This window comes from Gadus morhua, chromosome 23 (genome assembly GCF_902167405.1).
Source record: "Gadus morhua chromosome 23, gadMor3.0, whole genome shotgun sequence".
Taxonomy (NCBI): domain Eukaryota; kingdom Metazoa; phylum Chordata; class Actinopteri; order Gadiformes; family Gadidae; genus Gadus; species Gadus morhua.
Window position 1 is genome coordinate 10,957,406 of NC_044070.1, and position 20,608 is coordinate 10,978,013.

The 20,608-nt window shown below is 45.1% G+C and overlaps 1 protein-coding gene across 6 annotated transcripts in view; it reads left to right on the forward strand.

Annotated features, from left to right (window-relative positions):
* cacnb2a (calcium channel, voltage-dependent, beta 2a) overlaps window positions 1-20,608 on the forward strand; it is a 68,116-nt gene that overhangs the window by 27,992 nt on the left and 19,516 nt on the right. For 5 of the 6 annotated variants that reach the window (XM_030348798.1, XM_030348799.1, XM_030348801.1 and 2 more), the window contains one exon: window positions 10,053-10,172. In XM_030348798.1, coding sequence (XP_030204658.1) covers window positions 10,053-10,172 — 120 coding nt within the window. Of the gene's footprint in view, window positions 1-7,821; window positions 7,932-10,052; window positions 10,173-20,608 lie in introns of those variants that run through there. The other variant, XM_030348800.1, reaches the window with a different exon arrangement.

Below are 20,608 nucleotides of genomic sequence, written 5' to 3' on the forward strand. Positions count from 1 at the left end.
TGTGTGTGTGTGTCTGTGTGTGTGTGTGTGTGTGTGTGTGTGTGTGTGTGTGTGTGTGTGTGTGTGTGTGTGTGTGTGTGTGTGTGTGTGTGTGTGTGTGTGTGTGTGTGTGTGTGTGTGTGTGTGTGTGTGTGTGTGTGCGCCAAGACTATGAATTCTGACTGAATTCAGGCAGGCTCCCAGTTATGTTCCTATATCATGTCCTTTAGTGTTCCTGCACTATTGAAACTATAGTATAGTAGTATACTAAGTTTCCTATGTCAAAATGATAATCCTATATTTACTCTTTAGTCTTATATCATTTCCTGTAGTCACTATGTCCTATACTATCTCTTTCTCTTCTATATCATATCCTATTGTTACTGTCCTACATAATATCCTATACTAACTCTGTCCTATATCACATCTTATAGTAACTCTGTACTTTATGATATCCTATAGTAACTCTGGCTTACATAAATTCGAATCCAATCAATTTGTAGAGCACATTCTAAGGCAGTACTAGACACAGTGGCCACAAATTGAAATGATCAAAACATATCATACGTATGTTTAAAGTACATAGAAGTTAAGACTGGGCAACACGCACGCACGCACACACGCACACACACACACACACACAAACTCAAACAATCCTCATAAACGTTTTTCACCTGCATTTATAAGTGTTGGGGGTGCTGATCATGGGGCAACAACTGCAAAGGCCCGGTCTCCCTTGGGCTTCAATCTAGAGCGCAGATTGAACAGGAGGCCCTGGTCGGGTAAGGTGACCTGAGGGCCCTGGTCTGCTGACCTGAGGACTCTGGGGGTCCCAGGGGTGTACAGGAGCTCTGATGGATAGGATGCGGGGTGACGTGGTCCCTCTTGCTGGAGCCTGTCAAAAGCTTTTCTGCCTCAGCCTGAAAAGCTGAGGCAGAAAATGATCCACAGTGTTCACCTAGAATATTTATTGCATTATTAGTTGTTGAAGGACTGTATAGTAGTAGTATTAATGCTAGTATCTGGGAATACTTGTCTAGGTACGGTGCTTGTATAACGTTTCTACTGCCACACCACACGCCAATGACCGTAGCGCTTATTATCTCATCCCATAATAACCCACACTCATCAATCAGCCCCCTCCATCCTTCTGCTTCAAATGCAATTTCAACCGCCCAACACACAGACCCACACTCACCTAAACGCACACACACGGATGTGTAGCTTCTGCGTATACATCTATGCAGAATATGCTTGTCCGGCGTCGTCTCTGTGCTGAAATGTGATTGGCTGCCATGCCTGACTGATGCGTGACGGGACACTTGGCAGAGGGCATGCTGGGTAAACAATTTTTCACTGTCTTATCACCTTGACGTTTGGACAGCGAATCACCTTCCAGCTCCCGTATACACCCCCATACCCAACCACCACCCATTTACATCATCTTCCACTCTCTGCTCTATGTATGCACTCACACACACACACACACACACACACACACACACGCACGCACGCACGCACGCACGCACGCACGCACGCACGCACGCACGCACCCACGCCCACACTAACTCTCTCGCTAGGTCTCTCACATACAGACAGACACACACACACACACACACATAGACACACACACACAAAAATGAACTCTCGCTAGGTCTCTCAAACACACACACACACGCACGCACGCACACACACACACACACACACACACACACACACACACACACACACACACACACACACACACACACACACACACACACACACACACACGCGCACCTTCTCATCTCATACACATACTCTCCCTGACTGCTCTCTTTCTCTTACACAAACACTTTAGTACACTCAAACATAAATCCACCCAAACAAGTTTTCAACAGAAAAATGCACTCTCTTGCTCTTTCACTCTCGCTCTCTCACTCACTCGCTAACTTGAGCGCCTCTCTTTTGTCATCTTCTTTTCCTTTTTCTGTCTCTCTCTCTCTCTCTCTTGTTCTCTCTCTCTCGCTCTTCAGAGGTTGTATCAGTCTCTGCAGGCTTCCTGTCTGGGGAGGAAGTGAAGGCTGTGATCATGTTAAGTCCTGCGTGAGGCGTGTCATGGCTGGCTGGTTCTCACCCTCTCCAATCACACAGAGCTCTAAGTGAACCGGCTCTGCTCTGAGGAGATTGGTGTCGACAGCCAGTTACTCAGTCAGTCCAACACTCAGTTGCTGAGGGTTTGAAGACACGCAGGGCCACCGTACTAGATTGTATTTCTGATGGCTGGGCTCTGCTTGTAAGAAAATGCTCCACACACACACTATAGAGCCCACTCAGAGAAAGAGAGAGAGAGAGAGGACAAAAAAGGAAAAAGAGAAAGATAGATTACAACGAAGGACTGTTAGAAAAGGGTTGGCAGGTAAAAGAGCGAAGTGGAGTGAGAAGGTAAGATGGTAAACAAGGTATTCCATCAACGTGTGTGTGTGTGTGTGTGTGTGTGTGTGTGTGTGTGTGTGTGTGTGTGTGTGTGTGTGTGTGTGTGTGTGTGTGTGTGTGTGTGTGTGTGTGTGTGTGTGTGTGTGAAAGTGTGTGTGAAAGTGTGTGTGACCAGGAGAATAGATGGGGGATGTCAGTGGGTGATTTAGAATGCACTTTAACTATCTTCTCCTTCAGCCTCTCCCCCTGCTCCTCCTGCTCCTTGTATGTCATACTGTCATAGCCCGGTGGCCCATCCCAGGTCCAGACCACGATACCAGTCCGGCTCTGTTCTGATTGGCTCTCTCGTCATTCTGGTCGCGAGGTCTGCTGATTTCAGGCGCTAGCCTTACCTTTTGGTCGTGCTCATTAGCAGAGTTAGCAGATGGTTGGTCCTAACGTGAGTTGTCTGAGCTGGCCGCAGGCACCTCCCTGTCTCACCCTCATCGGCGGCGCCGTCCCCGTTGCCGCGGTGATAACCCTGACTCCATCAGGATTCTCTCTTTCCAGCCTCCAAGGGCGATCCGTCCTCGTCATTTGAGACACTTTCTGGAACCTCAGGAGCAGGTTCCTCTGTGGACACTGAAGGATGTGTGTGGTACATTTTCAAACATGCGCATGTTGTGAATGACATGTTGAAACTGAGCAGGACGCAAACACCAGCCATCAGAAAGAGAATCCACTCTCAGGGTCCTGTGTGTCCTCCAACCCTCAGAAACATGTGACCAGTAACCCGCTGTCCTCACACTACCCTCTGCAGAACAGCGGCGGTGTACTTAGAGCTCTGTGATCGCCGTCGGAGCGACAACCAGCCAGCCATGACACGCCTCACGCAGGACTTAACATGATCCCAGCCTTCACTTCCTCCCCAGACAGGAAGTCTGCAGAGACTGATAGAAGAGAGAGAAAGAGAGAGAGCGAAGGCAGAGAGGACAAGAAAATAACAACAGAGAGGCACTTGACTAGTAAGTTTACGAGCAACCAAGAGAGAGAGAGAGAGCGAGTGCCTGAGCACGTTTTTCTGTGGAAGACGTTTTTGTCGAAGTATGTTTAAGTGTGTTGAAGTGTGTGTTTGTAAGAAGAGAGGAGTGAACGAGAGTATGTGTGTGAGAGTGAGGGGGTCTGTGTGTGTGTGTGTGTGTGTGTGTGTGTGTGTGTGTGTGTGTGTGTGTGTGTGTGTGTGTGTGTGTGTGTGTGTGTGTGTGTGTGTGTGTGTGTGTGTGTGTGTGTACATAGAGAAAAGCGCCCCTTGAGTTTTGAGAATGAGAATGATGGGTGGGCGGGGGTGGATGTGGTGTGGGGGTATATACGGGTGTATACAGGAGCATGAGGGTGATTGGCTGTTTGGACGTCAAGGTGATACAGACTATAGGTCTGTGTTCTGGTACCTCAGGAGGGTGATTTAGGAACTGTTGTCTGTGTTCTGGAACCTCAGGATTATATGTTCTAGAAGCTGTGGGTCTGTGATCTGGAACCTCGGGAGGATGTTCTAGGAACTGTTGTCTGTATTTAAGAACCTCAGGCGTATGTTCTAGAAGCTGAAGGTCTGTGATCTGGAACCTCAGGAGGATGTTCTAGAAGCTGAAGGTCTGTGATCTGGAACCTCAGAAGGGTATTCTAGAAGCTGTCAGTCTGTGTTCTGGAACCTCAGGAGGGTGTTCTAGAAGCTGTCAGTCTGTGTTCTGGAACCTCAGGAGGATGTTCTAGAAGCTGTCAGTCTGTGTTCTGGAACCTCAGGAGGGTGTTCTAGAAGCTGTCAGTCTGTGTTCTGGAACCTCAGGAGGGTGTTCTAGAATCTGTCAGTCTGTGTTCTGGAACCTCAGGAGGATGTTCTAGAAGTTGTAGGTCTGTGTTCTGGAACCTCAGGAGGGTGTTCTAGAAGCTGTAGGTCTGTATTTAAGAACCTCAGGAGTATGTTCTAGAAGCTGTAGGTCTGTGTTTAAGAACCTCAGGTGTATGTTTTAGAAGCTGAAGGTCTGTTTTGTGGCATTTTTCATTTGGTTTGTTAGTGTTCATGGAGCACTTTTTCAAGCGAACCAAACAATGTAAACACATGTCATGCTGTTGAGCGGGTTTCTCGTCTATTGGACAGAAAATACGTGGGAAACTCACGTTTCTTTGGTATATTTTTACTTTGCTTTTATGTTCGTAGTGGTTAAAAAGAATACAAGAAAGCAGACAGTACGAGCGCCTATGTAATGTCGCTGTCCAAAAGTCTGACGAGAATCAATTCAATGAAGACTGGACACAAAAGTATGCTTTCATTTCAGTTTCATTTCAGTTTCTCCAATGCCAAGCCTGTGCGTAGAAAATGTACCGAAGCTGTTACTATGTGCAAAGAATACCATATTAGCGGGGATTATAAGTCAACACAGCATATTATTGGTAGCTCCTCCCCTCCTAACAGTGTGGCATCCTTAACACTGATGCATTGATTGGCTGTTCGGTACAGCATCAGTCACCCACCCTCATAAGGGCCTAGATCAAAATAGAACTCAAGCAATGTTCAACTGGGGGTCAATTCTTTATTTTGACATTACATTGGGGACTTTCAGAGTGGGCCCAAGACTGTTCAATGTAATTAATAAATATATAAACAAAGAATATTTTCAATTATAGAGCAATCTGGAATCTCAGGAGAATGTCCTAGAAGCTGTAGGTCTGTGACATTCAGAATGTTAATACGAAAATAGTTTTCCTCTTCCTCCCTTATTTGCATATTGTACCAGATTGTTTTTTTTTATGTGATACTCTTTTGCCCATCTGCTTCAGTGAGGCTGCAGATTAAACCAACAAAAGTCAAACAAAGTCAAGCCTTTATCAAAGACATGTTTTAGTGCGGGAAGGTCTTGAAGACTTATTTCTTTGTCATCATATACTTTGTGGATGTGTGTGTTGGGATGTTGGTTCAGAGATGTCTTGTTACCACAGACCACAATGTTTAGTTTATGCTTGTCATTCGATCATCCAAAGTCAATGCCAATTCTGTCCATTTCTGCTGATAATCATGTTTCCCTTTGAGCTACCCTTAAGTTAACGCATTTCACAGGAGACCCCAAAACCCATTAAATTGGACCCTTTGACCCTTCGACCCCATGACGTTTATGCAGAGCTGGTGTGTGTAGTACACGTGGTGGGGCTGGTTTTGGTGTGTGTAGGACGTGAAGTGGTAGGTAGAGGTGGTGGAGTGGAGGGCGGTGGGGGAGGTGTGGTTGGTGGTGGAGGAGGTGCTGGTAGTTGATGGTGGTCGCGGAGGTGATGATGGGGCGTAGGTGGAGGAGAGGTGGTGTTGGTGGCATGGGCGGAGTAGAAGGGGTGTTAAGGGCAATGGAGACTCTGGTGGTGTGGGCGGGGGAGAGGAGATGGTCCCTGGCTGATCGGCTAAGACCGGAAGGTTTTAATTAAACCACAGCAATGAGCCTCCATGGAACAGATCACAGCAGGCTCCATCTCTCTCTCTCTCTCTCTCTCGCTCTCTCTCTCTCTCGCTCTCGCTCTCGCTCTCGCTCTCTCTCTCGCTCTCTCTCTCGCTCTCGCTCTCGCTCTTTCTCTGTCTACTCTCTCTCTCTCTGTCTTACTTTCTTACTATCTCTCTCTGTCTCAATGCCTCTTTCTCTCTCTTTCTCTGTCTCTGTTGCTCTCTTTCTCTCTATCTCTCTGTCTCTCTCTGTGTCTCACTGTATCTTTCTCATTCTCTCTCACCCTCTATGTCTCACTGCTTCTCTCTCTCACTCTCGCTGTCTTTTTCTCTCCATCTCTTTCCATCTTCCTCTGTCTTACTTCCTCTCCCACTTTCTCAATCAGCTGTTTTCATTCTATCTCCCTTTGCATCAATATCTGTTCTCCCTTTTTGTGTCCCGCTCTCTCACTCCCCCTCCCTCTTTAATGGCAAGAAGTTCTATTTTAATTCTCTCTCATCTCTCACACTCTCATTCTCTCTGTATTTATCTTGTTTGTGTGTGTGTGTGTGTGTGTGTGTGTGTGTGTGTGTGTGTGTGTGTGTGTGTGTGTGTGTGTGTGTGTGTGTGTGTGTGTGTGTGTGTGTGTGTGTGTGTGTGTGTGGGGGTGCAAAGCATTGATCAAACGCACAGAAAATGATGACAGAAATAACAAGGGTAAGGGAGGACAGAGTGAAGCAAAGGCGAGATGGAGAGAGAGAACCTCAGAGGCAGCATGGGGGGACGAACAAGAACAGGCTGACATGGGGAGAGAGAGACGGTGCGGAGAGTGAATGATGGGGGGGGGGGGGGGGGGGAGAAAGGTAGGGAGAGAGAAAAGGGAGGGAAAGTGAAAGTGTAGAGGGTGAATGAGAAGAGGGAGGGAGAAGAGGAGTTTTTTTTTTACACAGGGAGAGAGCCAGTAGCAGAGCAAGTGACCGAGAGAGAGAGAGAGAGAGAGAGAGAGAGAGAGAGAGAGAGAGAGAGAGAGAGAGAGAGAGAGAGAGAGAGAGAGAGAGAGAGAGAGAGAGAGAGAGAGAGAGAGAGAGAGAGAGGGAGAGAGGGAGGGCGAGAGAGAGGGCGAGGGGGGGGGGAGAGAGGGCGAGAGAGAGGGTGAGGGGGGGGGGGAGGGAGGGCCAGAGAGAGGGCGAGAGAGAGAGAGAGAGAGGGGGGGGGAGGGAGGGCGAGAGAGGGTGAGACAAGAAGCAGAGACTGAGAGAAAATTAGACGGAGAGAGTGACAGAGAGAGAGTGAGGAAGAAAGAGGGAGAGCACTCATGTCGCAGCATCAGTACCACACAGCTGAGACTCACAGCATCCCTTTCCTCGGTAGCATCAGACAGTTAGTCTCGTAGACCTCCAGACCTCCAGTCCTCCAGAAATCCAATCCCACAGACCTTGAGATCTCCAGTCCTTCCCACCTCCAGCCCTCCAGTTCCCCAGCCCAGGGACACCAGCATGGCAGCCCAGCGAGGGGGTGGCTGCGGCGGCAGCGTGCAGGAGGAGGGGGCCGTGCACGTCTGAGACGGAGGCAGCAGCTGGAGTCGCGCTCGGCACTCGGAGCCACGTGAGGCTGCGGCCGCGGACAGGCTACCGCGGCGGCCGGGACTATGCGCCAGGCGGAGAGCGCCTGTGGACACCGGGCCGTCTCGCAGAGCAGCGCAGCAGAGAGACGAGCAGCAGCAGGAGGAGGAGGAGGAGGAGGGGGAGGCAGGGGAGCAGTGTGTAGCAGCGTGGCTGGCGCTAGCCACCGTATCGGAGCGTTACCCTGGAGATGAAAGCACGGCTGTGAGTGCCGCCGCGTGTGGACGTAGCGTCGGCGCCGAAGTTTGCGGGGCTGTGGGTCGCTGCCGCGGTCAGGCGGGACACAACGTGATACGGCGTCACCATAGCAACAGGGACATTGCGGTTGAGAAAGAGGGGGGGGGGGTTGAGACGTAGAGGGGGGGGGGGGGGGTGAGGGGCGTGGCGCAGGTGTTTTTGGGCGTGGCTAATGAAGGCTACCTGGGTCAGACTGTTCAAACGAGCCAAGGGAGGACAGAACAAGACCTTGGACGCCTGCGTAAGAACGTTTTTGTGTGTGTGTGTGTGTGTGTGTGTGTGTGTGTGTGTGTGTGTGTGTGTGTGTGTGTGTGTGTGTGTGTGTGTGTGTGTCTGTGTCTGTGTCTGTGTCTGTGTGTGTGAGGGGTATTGAGTTGGCTACTGGGGAGTCAAGAATGAATGTGTTTGGATTCATGAGTGTGTGTGTGTGTGTGTGTGTGTGTGTGTGTGTGTGTGTGTGTGTGTGTGTGTGTGTGTGTGTGTGTGTGTGTGTGTGTGTGTGTGTGTGTGTGTGTGTGTGTGTGTGAGGTGAGTATGCAGGTGTGCTGCAATGTTTAACTCATGAGTTTGGCTTGAAGAGAGCATCATAAGCATGCATAGTTAATGAGCTGGCATTGAGCTATTTATAGGCTCTGGTGCAGGTGACACACCACAACACAGAGAGACAGATTTATATTGATGCTCTCTGAGCGTATATATATATATTTTATACTCTTTATAGCAGTGGGTTTATATTTAGAGAAGTTGGTTATTTAAAGGCAGTTCACCATTGCTAAAAAGGAGAGACACAAATAGATAGAACTATAAATATAATATTTTTATTCCTGAAAACAACCCACACACTAGGCTTGTCTCTGGTATCTAAACCAGGCTGCTTGTGGTGAAGTGGGGGAGAGAGGGGAAGGTAGAGTCATTCTCGTCTTAAGAGAGGGAGAAATCGAGAGAGAGAGAGAGAGAGAGAGAGAGAGAGAGAGAGAGAGAGAGAGAGAGAGAGAGAGAGAGAGAGAGAGAGAGAGAGAGAGAGAGAGGCGCGGAGGGGGGGGGGCAGAGAAAGGCTATTTTTAACTCAACCACACTAAGTGTGATGGTGCAGAGAGGTGAATGAATGAGTGTTGTAGGGGAAGGAGGAGCTACCTCATTAGCTCCCCACCTCATCTTTCCTTTCCTCCTCTTCTTCCCTCCCCTTCTCTTCTCTCCTCCTCTACTCCCTCCTCCTTCTCTCCTGATCCTGCTCCCCATTTGTTGCTCTCCTTCTCCTCTTCCATCCTCCCCCTCTCACTCTCCTCTCCATCTCTGGTTAAACTCTGTTTAAATGTGTTTGGCATCTCAGAGTGAAGAGTGTAGACCCTGTGTGTTTAAAACAGTGTGTGGACCCTGTTTGTTGAATACAGTGTGTGGACTCTGTGTGTTTAATACAGCATATACACCCTGTGTGTTGAATACAGAGCATAGACCCTTTGTGTTGAATGCAGAGTGTAGACCGTGTGTTGAATACAACGTGTATTATACCCGTGGGGAAATAGGGTCTATTGATTTTTGCTGATGACCACTGAAGCACTGAACATAATTAACCTTCAACACGCAGTGGGCTCAGGAATGCAGCAGTGTTAAATTACCAGTATTGTCCAGTTTGTTTTGTCATAGTATTCCAGGATTTGGTTGGCTGCACATCAACATACAGGGATGTGTGTATGTGTGTGTGTGTGTGTGTGTGTGTGTGTGTGTGTGTGTGTGTGCGTGTGTGTCTTTTTGTGTGTGTTTGTGAATATGCCTGCTTGAAGAATTATTACTACTGCATCATGACTGTATGACACCACTGAAATACAAATATAGACAAAGATAATATTAGCTCCCAGCCTAGGTGTGTTTGTGTGTGTGTGTGTGTGTGTGTGTGTGTGTGTGTGTGTGTGTGTGTGTGTGCGCGCGCGAGCGTGTGTTTGTGTGTGTGTTTGTGAATGTGCATGCGTGTGTGTGCACAACACCATGCCTTGGAGCAGTCCCTGGTAAGACTCTAGACATCCAAAGACAGCTCCTTGCTTTAAACATTTGATGTCCTCGATGGTCTTAACAGCTGTGGTGTTTGCCTCCCAGCTGAAAGGCTCTGGATGGCATTCCAACCGTGAAACCTACAGATAAACTTCTGCTGTACGCATCGTTCCTATTTCACCCTACGATTCGTCCTCTGACATCCACAACAGTCCCCGGTCACTGAATGCTGACATCAGGGTCCGGTCTAACAACAGACCAGTGTCCACCAGCGTCGGCTATAACTAGCACCAGGTCTAGCTGTGTTTTGAGACTAGGTCTAACCTGGCGCTTGTGTGGGTTTGTGTGTGTGTGTGTGTGTGTGTGTGTGTTGCAGGGTTCGGCCGACTCCTACACAAGCCGTCCATCTGACTCGGATGTGTCCCTGGAGGAGGACAAGGAGGCGCAGCGCAGAGAGGCTGAGAGACAGGCCCAGACCCAGCTGGACAAGGCAAAGGTACTGCTGCTACTGCTGCTACTGCTTTCTACGGTTCTACTCTCTCTCTCTCCCTCTCTCTTGCTCTCTCTCTCTCTCTCTCTCTCTCTCTTTCTATTGTTTCTCTCTCTTTCTATTCTCTACCTATTCTCTTGCTCTCTCCTCTCTCTCTCTCTTTCTATTCTCTCCCTATTCTCTCGCTTTCTCGATCCTCTCTCTCTCACCCCCCTCTCTCTCTGGTCCTGGTCACAGCTCTGGTTCTTCTTTCTTTTGATACCAAACCAAACAGGATTTTAATGACCTGAGACTGAGGAGGGCTGGGCTTCCCAATACCAGATACCCAATACCACTGTTCTGTGTTCTCTGGTAGAGAGTTTCATTCTGAATCATTTCCTTTAACTGCTGCTGAGTGGGGCCCTAAAAGAGAGTATCTGGGGGTAGCTTTTATGGTGAAAGTCTAGTGAGTTTTTCCGTGTCTACAGGCCTTATGCTAATCTCCATGGGCCATACTTTCCTCCCAACCATCATAGTTCGGCACGCTAGCTTGGTGGAGGAAACGAAGGTGGATTTCCATATTCAGTTCCCCCACACGTCTAGTGTTCAGAACCAAGATAGAACGAAGATGGCCCCTAGGTATATCAGGTACCGTAGCAAACCCTTCAGATAGCGGTAGGATGTCTGTCGTGATCTGTGAAATTGATCTGTGCAACTGCTTCGTAGTCTTCTGTCAGAGCCTCCCTCCTAATCCTAACTCTTCATGAGCAGCTATCTGGTTTGTTGTTCACCCATCCATCCAGTTGCTTTTCGACACGCTCTGTTCTATTTAGTCATTTTGAAGCTTTAATCCAAAGCAACCTAAAATAATTAATGTCATTAAGGAGCAGGAAGGGGTTATGGGCATTATGCTCTTGGATTTATAAGCATTGAAATATTTATAAAGGAGATGATTCGTAGCCACGAGCAAAGCACTATTCACTAACTCATTACTTAGTCCAGAGCAATGTGTACAGACTCACTGGGAAATTTATATTACAGGCTCGTTCTCCCGCACAAAGGTATATAAATGAACGGGTGTTGCTGTGTTCCCAGTAAGTGCCATTGCATAAGAGTGTCTCCTCCGTATAACTTAATGGAGAATGTTCTCATTACCGTTTCCCAGAGACTCCTTCTCCGGCCAACTAGCTGCAGAGCTGACTGGTCCCTCTGGTAGATAACCTGGCAGCCGTGGCCCCCGCCGGCCGGTCACATGATGGATGAGCGGGAGAAAATAGACGGCTAGCAGAAAATAGATGAGCCGTTGAACGTAGCAGAGGAAGGGCCGTGGGGGAGAGCTCGCCTGGCTGGAGGAAGCAGAGTTCCTCTGACTGCAGAGCTTTGTGGGTGGTGAATCAACATGCCCCCCTATGGGGCTGGCTTGTCTGGACCCCATGGAAGCAAGGGTTCCTTCCTTCATAGCTTGTCTAGCCTGTATGGGGGTATGGGTTCTTAGATCGTCTAGCCTGTATCGGGGTATGGGTTCTTAGATCCTCTAGCCTGTATGGGGGTATGGGTTCTTAGATCCTCTAGCCTGTATGGAGGTATGGGTTCTTAGCTTATCTAGCCTGTATGGAGGTATGGTTTCTGGGCTTGTCTAGAGTGTGTGAAGGCATGGGTTCCTACTAGCTAGCTCGACTGTATAAATGTATGTGTTATTGGCTTGGCTAGACTGTATATAGGTTAGGGTTTCTAGACGAGAAACGGTTCTCACTATAAGTCCAAGATACTACCTGTCATTAAGGAGCAGGTAGGGGTTGGAGGGAATCTTGCTCTAGGATTCCAGCAGGTAGACTAAACATTGAGGATCGAATCCAGCATCTTACAGCATCCCCCCCCCCCCCCCCCCCCCTGTTAAACTCAGATGTAAGTATCTAGAATAGAGTTCATTTACCCCTGGGCTGGTACTAATTGACTATACCAGATGGCCTATTACAATCAAAAGGTCCCTTTTTTTTTTTTCAACCTGGAACATCCACCTCTGCTCTGAGAGGAAGTGGTGTTGTTGTTGATACTGTTACGTCAGACAGTATTTTGTCGAAAAGGGTCAGCATCAAGAGACCTGCTTTGCCATAGTCCTGAAATAGTCCACCAGATGAACGGCTGCGGTGATAACCAGTCCTCGTCTCTCGGCCTGGGAACCCAACCAGACAAACAGGAAGAGGCCTTTTCTATTTGTGGTTCCTTGGGACGTTGCAGGGCTTGGGAGATGGTCAAGCACTCGTGCGCTGTCGCAGTCAGAGGTGCGCTGATGTGTCAGACCTTTCATGGCTGATGGATACTCATCCCGGCGCTCACACAGAGAGACTTGATCAAATACGTTTTAATTTCCCCTTCCATTTGTTAAAAAATACCCAGCACGGAAGAAACATATCGCCAATGGTTTGCTAAGTTATTTCTGTGGTGATTCTGTGAACTTGCCTGCATCTGGAGTTTGGAACCCAGCCTACACTTCCAAGTTTTACTAGCTAGTCTTAATGCTACAATTGAACCTAATGAACCTGAATGCAGCAACAGTGGTATGGAGCAGTGGCGGCTGGCGATCAAACATGTTGGTGGGGCACAGTAATAGACAGGGGGTCTGAGGTTCCCCCCCCGTAATTTTTTTTTAATTTTATAGATTTGATATCCTGTATTCTGGTGCATTTTGGGGATGGCCACTACCTATTTACCTACTTTTCATTCAGATTCATAGCCTACATCCTGACTTGCAGGGCCTGGACAAGCTTACACTGCATATACAGACCTACTTCATGGCCATTACACCAGCCATTGCTATTTGAACCATTGTTGTTATTCCGCCTTCTGTCGTCGTTTTTCGCTGCTGGAAACCGAAAATGTGTCAGGCCAATCAGATCGTGAGGGGCAAAATCGAGCCGAATGACGTCAGAGCTGCGACGGTTCCGTGTTAGAGGTAAACAATAATGGCTGCTGCTGCTGGCGAACAGCTGTCTTTCGACTCGGCTTTGGCCGCTACTATTCAAGACTTGAAGTTATCATTTTCTTTGAGAAATGAACAAAGAACTGCACTGAAGACTTTCCTGGAAAAGAAAGATGTATTAGGAGTTTTGCCGACCGGATACGGTAAAAGTTTCGTCGTTGGTCTCCATTCTCTCAATCCACCATTCGCAACACTTCCCCATGGAAATTTCTGTCGCTCTGACTACGTCACCTTCTTCGTTGTTCTGATTGGTTGTAGCGCTATCCTATTGCGTGCAGAGGGAACTTGAAAGACAACCGTTTATCCCTCCAACTCCAATAGTATCTGTCTGCGTCCTGCAAGACGGAGGCGTAACTTGTAGTAGGAGGCGTAACTTGTACTAGGAGGCGTAACTTGTTCTTTTCTAAATCGCGGTCCATGCGAGATCTTTCTCTTTTCGCGGTAAACAAAAAGCGTAAATCACGGTTCACACGAGATCTTCATTGAAGTCGGGTCTTCCGATATTCATGACGGTAAGTAAATTTAAGGCCTAATATTTGAGGTCCGAGTTGCGGTCATTTATGTACCCGCGCACCACTGCTACATACAGATCACTTCCGCGATATAGAAAAGTACTAGACACGCCTCCGACTACAAGTTACGCCTCCGACTACATGTTACGCCTCCTAGTGCAAGTTACGCCTCCTCCGACTACAAGTTACGCCTCCTACTACAAGTTACGCCTCCGTCTTGCAGGACGCAGACAGACCCAACTCTCCCACACTGCCACCGTACGAGACCAGACGACCAGACCCAATATCTTTCCGATATGGGTCTTGCCCCTGAATGCAGCCCGCAGATCGAGGAGGAGCTAATTGTGGGCGGGTCTAAACGTTTAACCCATGGTTTTACCCTCTCGGGCGCCATCTGGTGGCGGAGATCCGGCAGCACATTCTCAAACATCAATACAGCACAGCACAGCACAATGACTTACCGGTAATATGGAAAAAGGTTCATGCATTTGATAGACTTTCCTACTTTTAACTTGTCATTTCAAATGTCTTTTTTAGTATAGACACATATTATTTCGTACACTCAATTATATTAGCTACGTGAAATAAACCAAAGACAGAAGACTTTGCATCATTGATTTTTATTTTCACCCCAGGCAAAAAAAATTGATCTGTAAAGAAGAAAAAAAAAAAGCTTCCATAAATGTTTGACAAAGGCAAGTATCAAGGTATTTTTCTGGCCCATAGCAAGCAACCCTGTTCCCGGTTTCCAGGTCCGTCAATTTCAGCAGTGGTACACCTGTCACGCACATACACACACACACACACACACACACACACACACACACGCACATGTACGAAGGCAACACAAGGTCAATCAAAGTAGCTGTGGGTAACAAATGGACACAAAGAATGAATAAATGAATGTATTTCATTACATTTATTTTGATCATTGTCAGCGCAGAATTCCAATATCAAAATGGAATGAACTATGCAAAGAGTAAGGCCATGCATTAAATGTTGATATTCAAATCCTGTTATTATGCCTTATCATACTCTAATTCAAGTGAATGATTTATTACCTTCTTTATTTCTCTCAGACATACTCTAGGGTAGAAACACACACAAATATAGCGCATTAGTAACTGTTTTTATAGACCCTGATATGAAATATGATTTTTTTTTAAGCATTGCAGTGAACCTACCTGACAAGAGAAAATAAGGACACAGATGGTCCGTCAGACAGACAGACAGTCAGTCAGTCAGTCAGACAGACAGACACACCATCAGTCAGTCCGACAGACAGACCATCAGTCAGTCAGTCAGACAAAGACAGACAGACAGAGAGGAGTTCTTAAAAGAACTGTTGGTTTCGTAATGTGTGTGTTATGTGGTGCAATGTGCAGGCAAATCTGGAGGGGAAAAGCAAAATTTAAATCAGGTTTCAATGTTTCACGAAACATATCTTACCAATGTGGTTTGGAGAATATTACCATGATAAGCAAAATATTGGAGTTTATTTAATTGTCCTCATATGTGGATCCGATTATGTGTCCTCATATGTGGCCCTAGGGCATGGCGTTAAAAAAAGCTGAAAAACACTGCCTAAATGCTATTTTTCAAACGACCTCATGACATAAACATGAGGTATATGCATGTTACTTCCATGAATATTTTAATGATCAACTTGTTGGTCTATCCATACATTAGTTTAGGCCTAAAAAAAAAAAAAGTTTGGTTCCTGTTGGTTGTCAGTTGAGGTCATGGGTAGGTAGGGAATTTATTTTATTTTTTTATTTTATTTTTTCCGGCATTTTTCCAGCGGCAGCGAATGATAGGTAGGTTGTTTTCATTTAAAAACGAGAAAATTCGCTCATCCTTGTACAGAATGAAGAGGTGCTGTACCAGAACTTAATTATAGTTTGCATCAAAAAATGTTTTATTTTATTTTTTTAATAAAGCTCATAAAATAATTTGGGTCGCACATAAATTGACAGGGTCGGTCGGAAACCGGAACCAAACAAAAAAATTGTTTAGGCCTTATAATGTACACGAACAGAGAGCTGGTGAGCAGCTTACCTTGGTGGTGCAGCGGTAAGAGTGTTGGCTAACACTCTGTAGACTCAGGTTCGAGTCCCCGCTCACAGGGATTAGGAATTTGCTCATCCGTTCTTGCTGAGCCTAAGTTCTGTTCACCGCTTAAACCCAGGGTTTAAGTCCCCTCAAGGAGTAAGTACCTTAATGGATACCTCTTATTTCCAGACTGTGTGAATTGTAAAGTCAAGTGTAACCTCCAAAACATCCTTATTTGAGTCTTGGTGGTGTGGCGGTAATGGCTGTGGGTTAACACTCTGCAGGTGCAGGTTCGAGTCCCCGCATGAACGGCTAATAAGAAGCTGTGGTACCTTATTGGTTACATCTTATTTCTCTATCATGTGAATGGTAAAGTCAAGTATAACCTCCAAAACATCCTGTTCTGTGTCTTGGTGGTGTGGAGGTAAGGGCTGCGGGTTAACACTCTGCAGTTGCAGGTTCGAGTCCCCGCACGCACGGTTAATAAGAAGCTGAGGTACTTCAATGGTTATGTCTTATTTCTCTATCATGTGAATGGTAAAGTCAAGTATAACCTCCAAACATGCTGTGGTTAGTGTCTTGGTGGTGCAGAGGTCAGGGCTGTTGGTTAACGCTCAGTAGACTAAGTTTCGAGTCCCAGCTCACACGGCTACCAGGGGTACCGTAATGGATTTAACTTATTTCTCTATCATGTGAATGTTAAAGTCAAGTATAACCTCCAAGCATGATATCGTAAGCGTCTTGGTGGTGAAGCGGTCAGTGCTGTTGGTTAACGCTCTGTAGACTAAGGTTCAAGTCCCCGCTCACATGGCCACCAAGGAGGGAGTACACCCAAACGGTCCCCAACGTGGCAGTTTTGAAAGAAACGTAAGGGGTAACACTGTCGTTTTGAAAAAAACGTAAGGGGTAACACTGTCGTTTTTTTCTGGCATTTTTCAAAAAAAAGTAAGGGGTAACACTGTCGTTTTGAAAAAAAAACGTAAGGGGTAACACTGTCGTTTTTAAAAAAATGTAAGGGGTAACGTTTTTTTCTGACTTTTTTGAAAAAAACGTAAGGGGTAACACTGTCGTTTTGAAAAAAACGTAAGGGGTAACACTGTCGTTTTTTCTGGCAGTTTTGAAAAAAACGTAAGGGGTAACACTGTAGTTTTGAAAAAAACGTAAGGGGTAACACTGTAGTTTTGAAAAAAACGTAAGGGGTAACACTGTCGTTTTTTTCTGGCAGTTTTGAAAAAAACTTAAGGGGTAACACTGTCGTTTTGAAAAAAATGAGGGGTAACACTGTCGATTTATTCGTCGTTTTGAAATAAAAAGTGAGGGTCTGCTTAGTTGAGGAGGTAGAGCAGTTGTCTTGTATGTGTTAGGTTGCATGTTCAATCCCTAGGGGTAACACTAATGTTTTGAAAAAAACGTATGGGGTAACACTGTCGTTTTGAAAAAAACGTACGAGGTAACATGTCGTTTTTTTCTGGCATTTTTGAAAAAAACGTAAGGGGTAACACTGTCGTTTTTTTCTGACTTTTTTGAAAAAAACGTAAGGGGTAACACTGTCGTTTTGAAAAAAAACGTAAGGGGTAACACTGTCGTTTTGAAAAAAACGTAAGGGGTACCACTTTCGTTATTTTCTGACTTTTTTGAAAAAAAAGTAAGGGGTAACACTGTCGTTTTTTTCTGGCTGTTTTGAAAAAAACCTAAGGGGTAACACTGTCGTTTTTTTCTGGCTTTTTTGAAAAAAACGTAAGGGGTAACACTGTCGTTTTGAAAAAAACGTAAGGGGTAACACTGTCGTTTTGAAAAAAACGTAAGGGGTAACACTGTCGTTTTGAAAAAAACGTAAGGGGTAACACTGTCGTTTTTTCTGGCAGTTTTGAAAAAAACGTAAGGGGTAACACTGTCGTTTTGAAAAAAACGTAAGGGGTAACACTGTAGCTTTGAAAAAAACGTAAGGGGTAACACTGTCGTTTTTTTCTGGCAGTTTTGAAAAAAACGTAAGGGGTGACTGTCGTTTTGAAAAAAATGAAGGGTAACACTGTCGATTTTGTTCGTCGTTTTGAAATAAAAAGTGAGGGTCTGCTTAGTTGAGGAGGTAGAGCAGTTGTCTTGTATGCGTTAGGTTGCATGTTCAATCCCCAGGGGTAACACTGATGTTTTGAAAAAAACGTATGGGGTAACACTGTCGTTTTGAAAAAAACGTACGAGGTAACACGTCGTTTTTTTCTAGCATTTTTGAAAAAAACGTAAGGGGTAACACCGTCGTTTTGAAAAAAACGTAAGGGGTAACACTGTCGTTTTTTTCTGGCATTTTCGAAAAAAACGTAAGGGGTAACACTGTCGTTTTGAAAAAAACGTAAGGGGTAACACTGTCGTTTTAAAAAAAATGTAAGGGGCAACGTTTTTTTCTGACTTTTTTGAAAAAAACGTAAGGGGTAACACTGTCGTTTTGAAAAAAACGTAAGGGGTAACACTGTCGTTTTTTCTGGCAGTTTTGAAAAAAACGTAAGGGGTAACACTGTCGTTTTGAAAAAAACGTAAGGGGTAACACTGTAGTTTTGAAAAAAACGTAAGGGGTAACACTGTCGTTTTTTTCTGGCAGTTTTGAAAAAAACGTAAGGGGTAACACTGTCGTTTTGAAAAAAATGAGGGGTAACACTGTCGATTTATTCGTCGTTTTGAAATAAAAAGTGAGGGTCTGCTTAGTTGAGGAGGTAGAGCAGTTGTCTTGTATGCGTTAGGTTGCATGTTCAATCCCCAGGGGTAAAACTGATGTTTTGAAAAAAACGTATGGGGTAACACTGTCATTTTGAAAAAAACGTACGAGGTAACACGTCGTTTTTTTCTAGCATTTTTGAAAAAAACGTAAGGGGTAACACTGTCGTTTTGAAAAAAACGTAAGGGGTAACACTGTCCTTTTTTTCTGACTTTTTTGAAAAAAACGTAAGGGGTAACACTGTCGTTTTGAAAAAAAACGTAAGGGGTAACACTGTCGTTTTGAAAAAAACGTAAGGGGTACCACTTTCGTTATTTTCTGACTTTTTTGAAAAAAAAGTAAGGGGTAACACTGTCGTTTTATTCGTCGTTTTGAAATGAATAGTGAGGGTCGGCTTAGTTGAGGAGGTAGAGCAGTTGTCTTGTAAGCGTTAGGTTGTATGTTCAATCCCCAGGGGTAACACTGATGTTTTGAAAAAAACGTATGGGGTAACACTGTCGTTTTGAAAAAAACGTACGAGGTAACACGTCGTTTTTTTCTGACTTTTTTGAAAAAAACGTAAGGGGTAACACTGTAGTTTTGAAAAAAACGTAAGGGGTAACACTGTCGTTTTGAAAAAAACGTAAGGGGTACCACTTTCGTTATTTTCTGACTTTTTTGAACTAAAAGTAAGGGGTAACACTGTCGTTTTTTTCTGGCTGTTTTGAAAAAAACCTAAGGGGTAACACTGTCGTTTTTTTCTGGCTTTTTTGAAAAAAACGTAAGGGGTAACACTGTCGTTTTGAAAAAAACGTAAGGGGTAACACTGTCGTTTTTAAAAAAATGTAAGGGGTAACTTTTTTTTCTGACTTTTTTGAAAAAAACGTAAGGGGTAACACTGTCGTTTTGAAAAAAACGTAAGGGGTAACACTGTCGTTTTTTCTGGCAGTTTTGAAAAAAACGTAAGGGGTAACACTGTCGTTTTGAAAAAAACGTAAGGGGTAACACTGTAGTTTTGAAAAAAACGTAAGGGGTAACACTGTTGTTTTTTTCTGGCAGTTTTGAAAAAAACGTAAGGGGTAACACTGTCGTTTTGAAAAAAATGAGGGGTAACACTGTCGATTTATTCGTCGTTTTGAAATAAAAAGTGGGGGTCTGCGTAGTTGAGGAGGTAGAGCAGTTGTCTTGTATGCGTTAGGTTGCATGTTCAATCCCCAGGGGTAACACTGGTGTTTTGAAAAAAACGTATGGGGTAACACTGTCGTTTTGAAAAAAACGTACGAGGTAACACGTTGTTTTTTTCTGGCATTTTTGAAAAAAACGTAAGGGGTAACACTCATTTTTTTCTGGCCGTTTTGAAAAAAACATAAGGGGAAACACTGTCGTTTTGAAAAAAACGTAAGGGGTAACACTGTCGTTTTGAAAAAAACGTAAGGGGTACCACTTTCGTTATTTTCTGACTTTTTTGAACTAAAAGTAAGGGGTAACACTGTCGTTTTTTTCTGGCTGTTTTGAAAAAAACCTAAGGGATCACACTGTCGTTTTGAAAAAAACGTAAGGGGTAACACTGTCGTTTTTAAAAAAAATGTAAGGGGTAACTTTTTTTTCTGACTTTTTTGAAAAAAACGTAAGGGGTAACACTGTCGTTTTGAAAAAAACGTAAGGGGTAACACTGTCGTTTTTTCTGGCAGTTTTGAAAAAAACGTAAGGGGTAACACTGTCGTTTTGAAAAAAACGTAAGGGGTAACACTGTAGTTTTGAAAAAAACGTAAGGGGTAACACTGTCGTTTTTTTCTGGCAGTTTTGAAAAAAACGTAAGGGGTAACACTGTCGTTTTGAAAAAATGAGGGGTAACACTGTCGATTTATTCGTCGTTTTGAAGTAAAAAGTGAGGGTCTGCGTAGTTGAGGAGGTAGAGCAGTTGTCTTGTATGCGTTAGGTTGCATGTTCAATCCCCAGGGGTAACACTGGTGTTTTGAAAAAAACGTATGGGGTAACACTGTCGTTTTGAAAAAAACGTACGAGGTAACACGTTGTTTTTTTCTGGCATTTTTGAAAAAAACGTAAGGTGTAACACTGTCGTTTTGAAAAAAACGTAAGGGGTAACACTGTCGTTTTTTCTGACTTTTTTGAAAAAAACGTAAGGGGTAACACTGTCGTTTTGAAAAAAACGTAAGGGGTAACACTGTCATTTTTTTCTGGCCGTTTTGAAAAAAACATAAGGGGTAACACT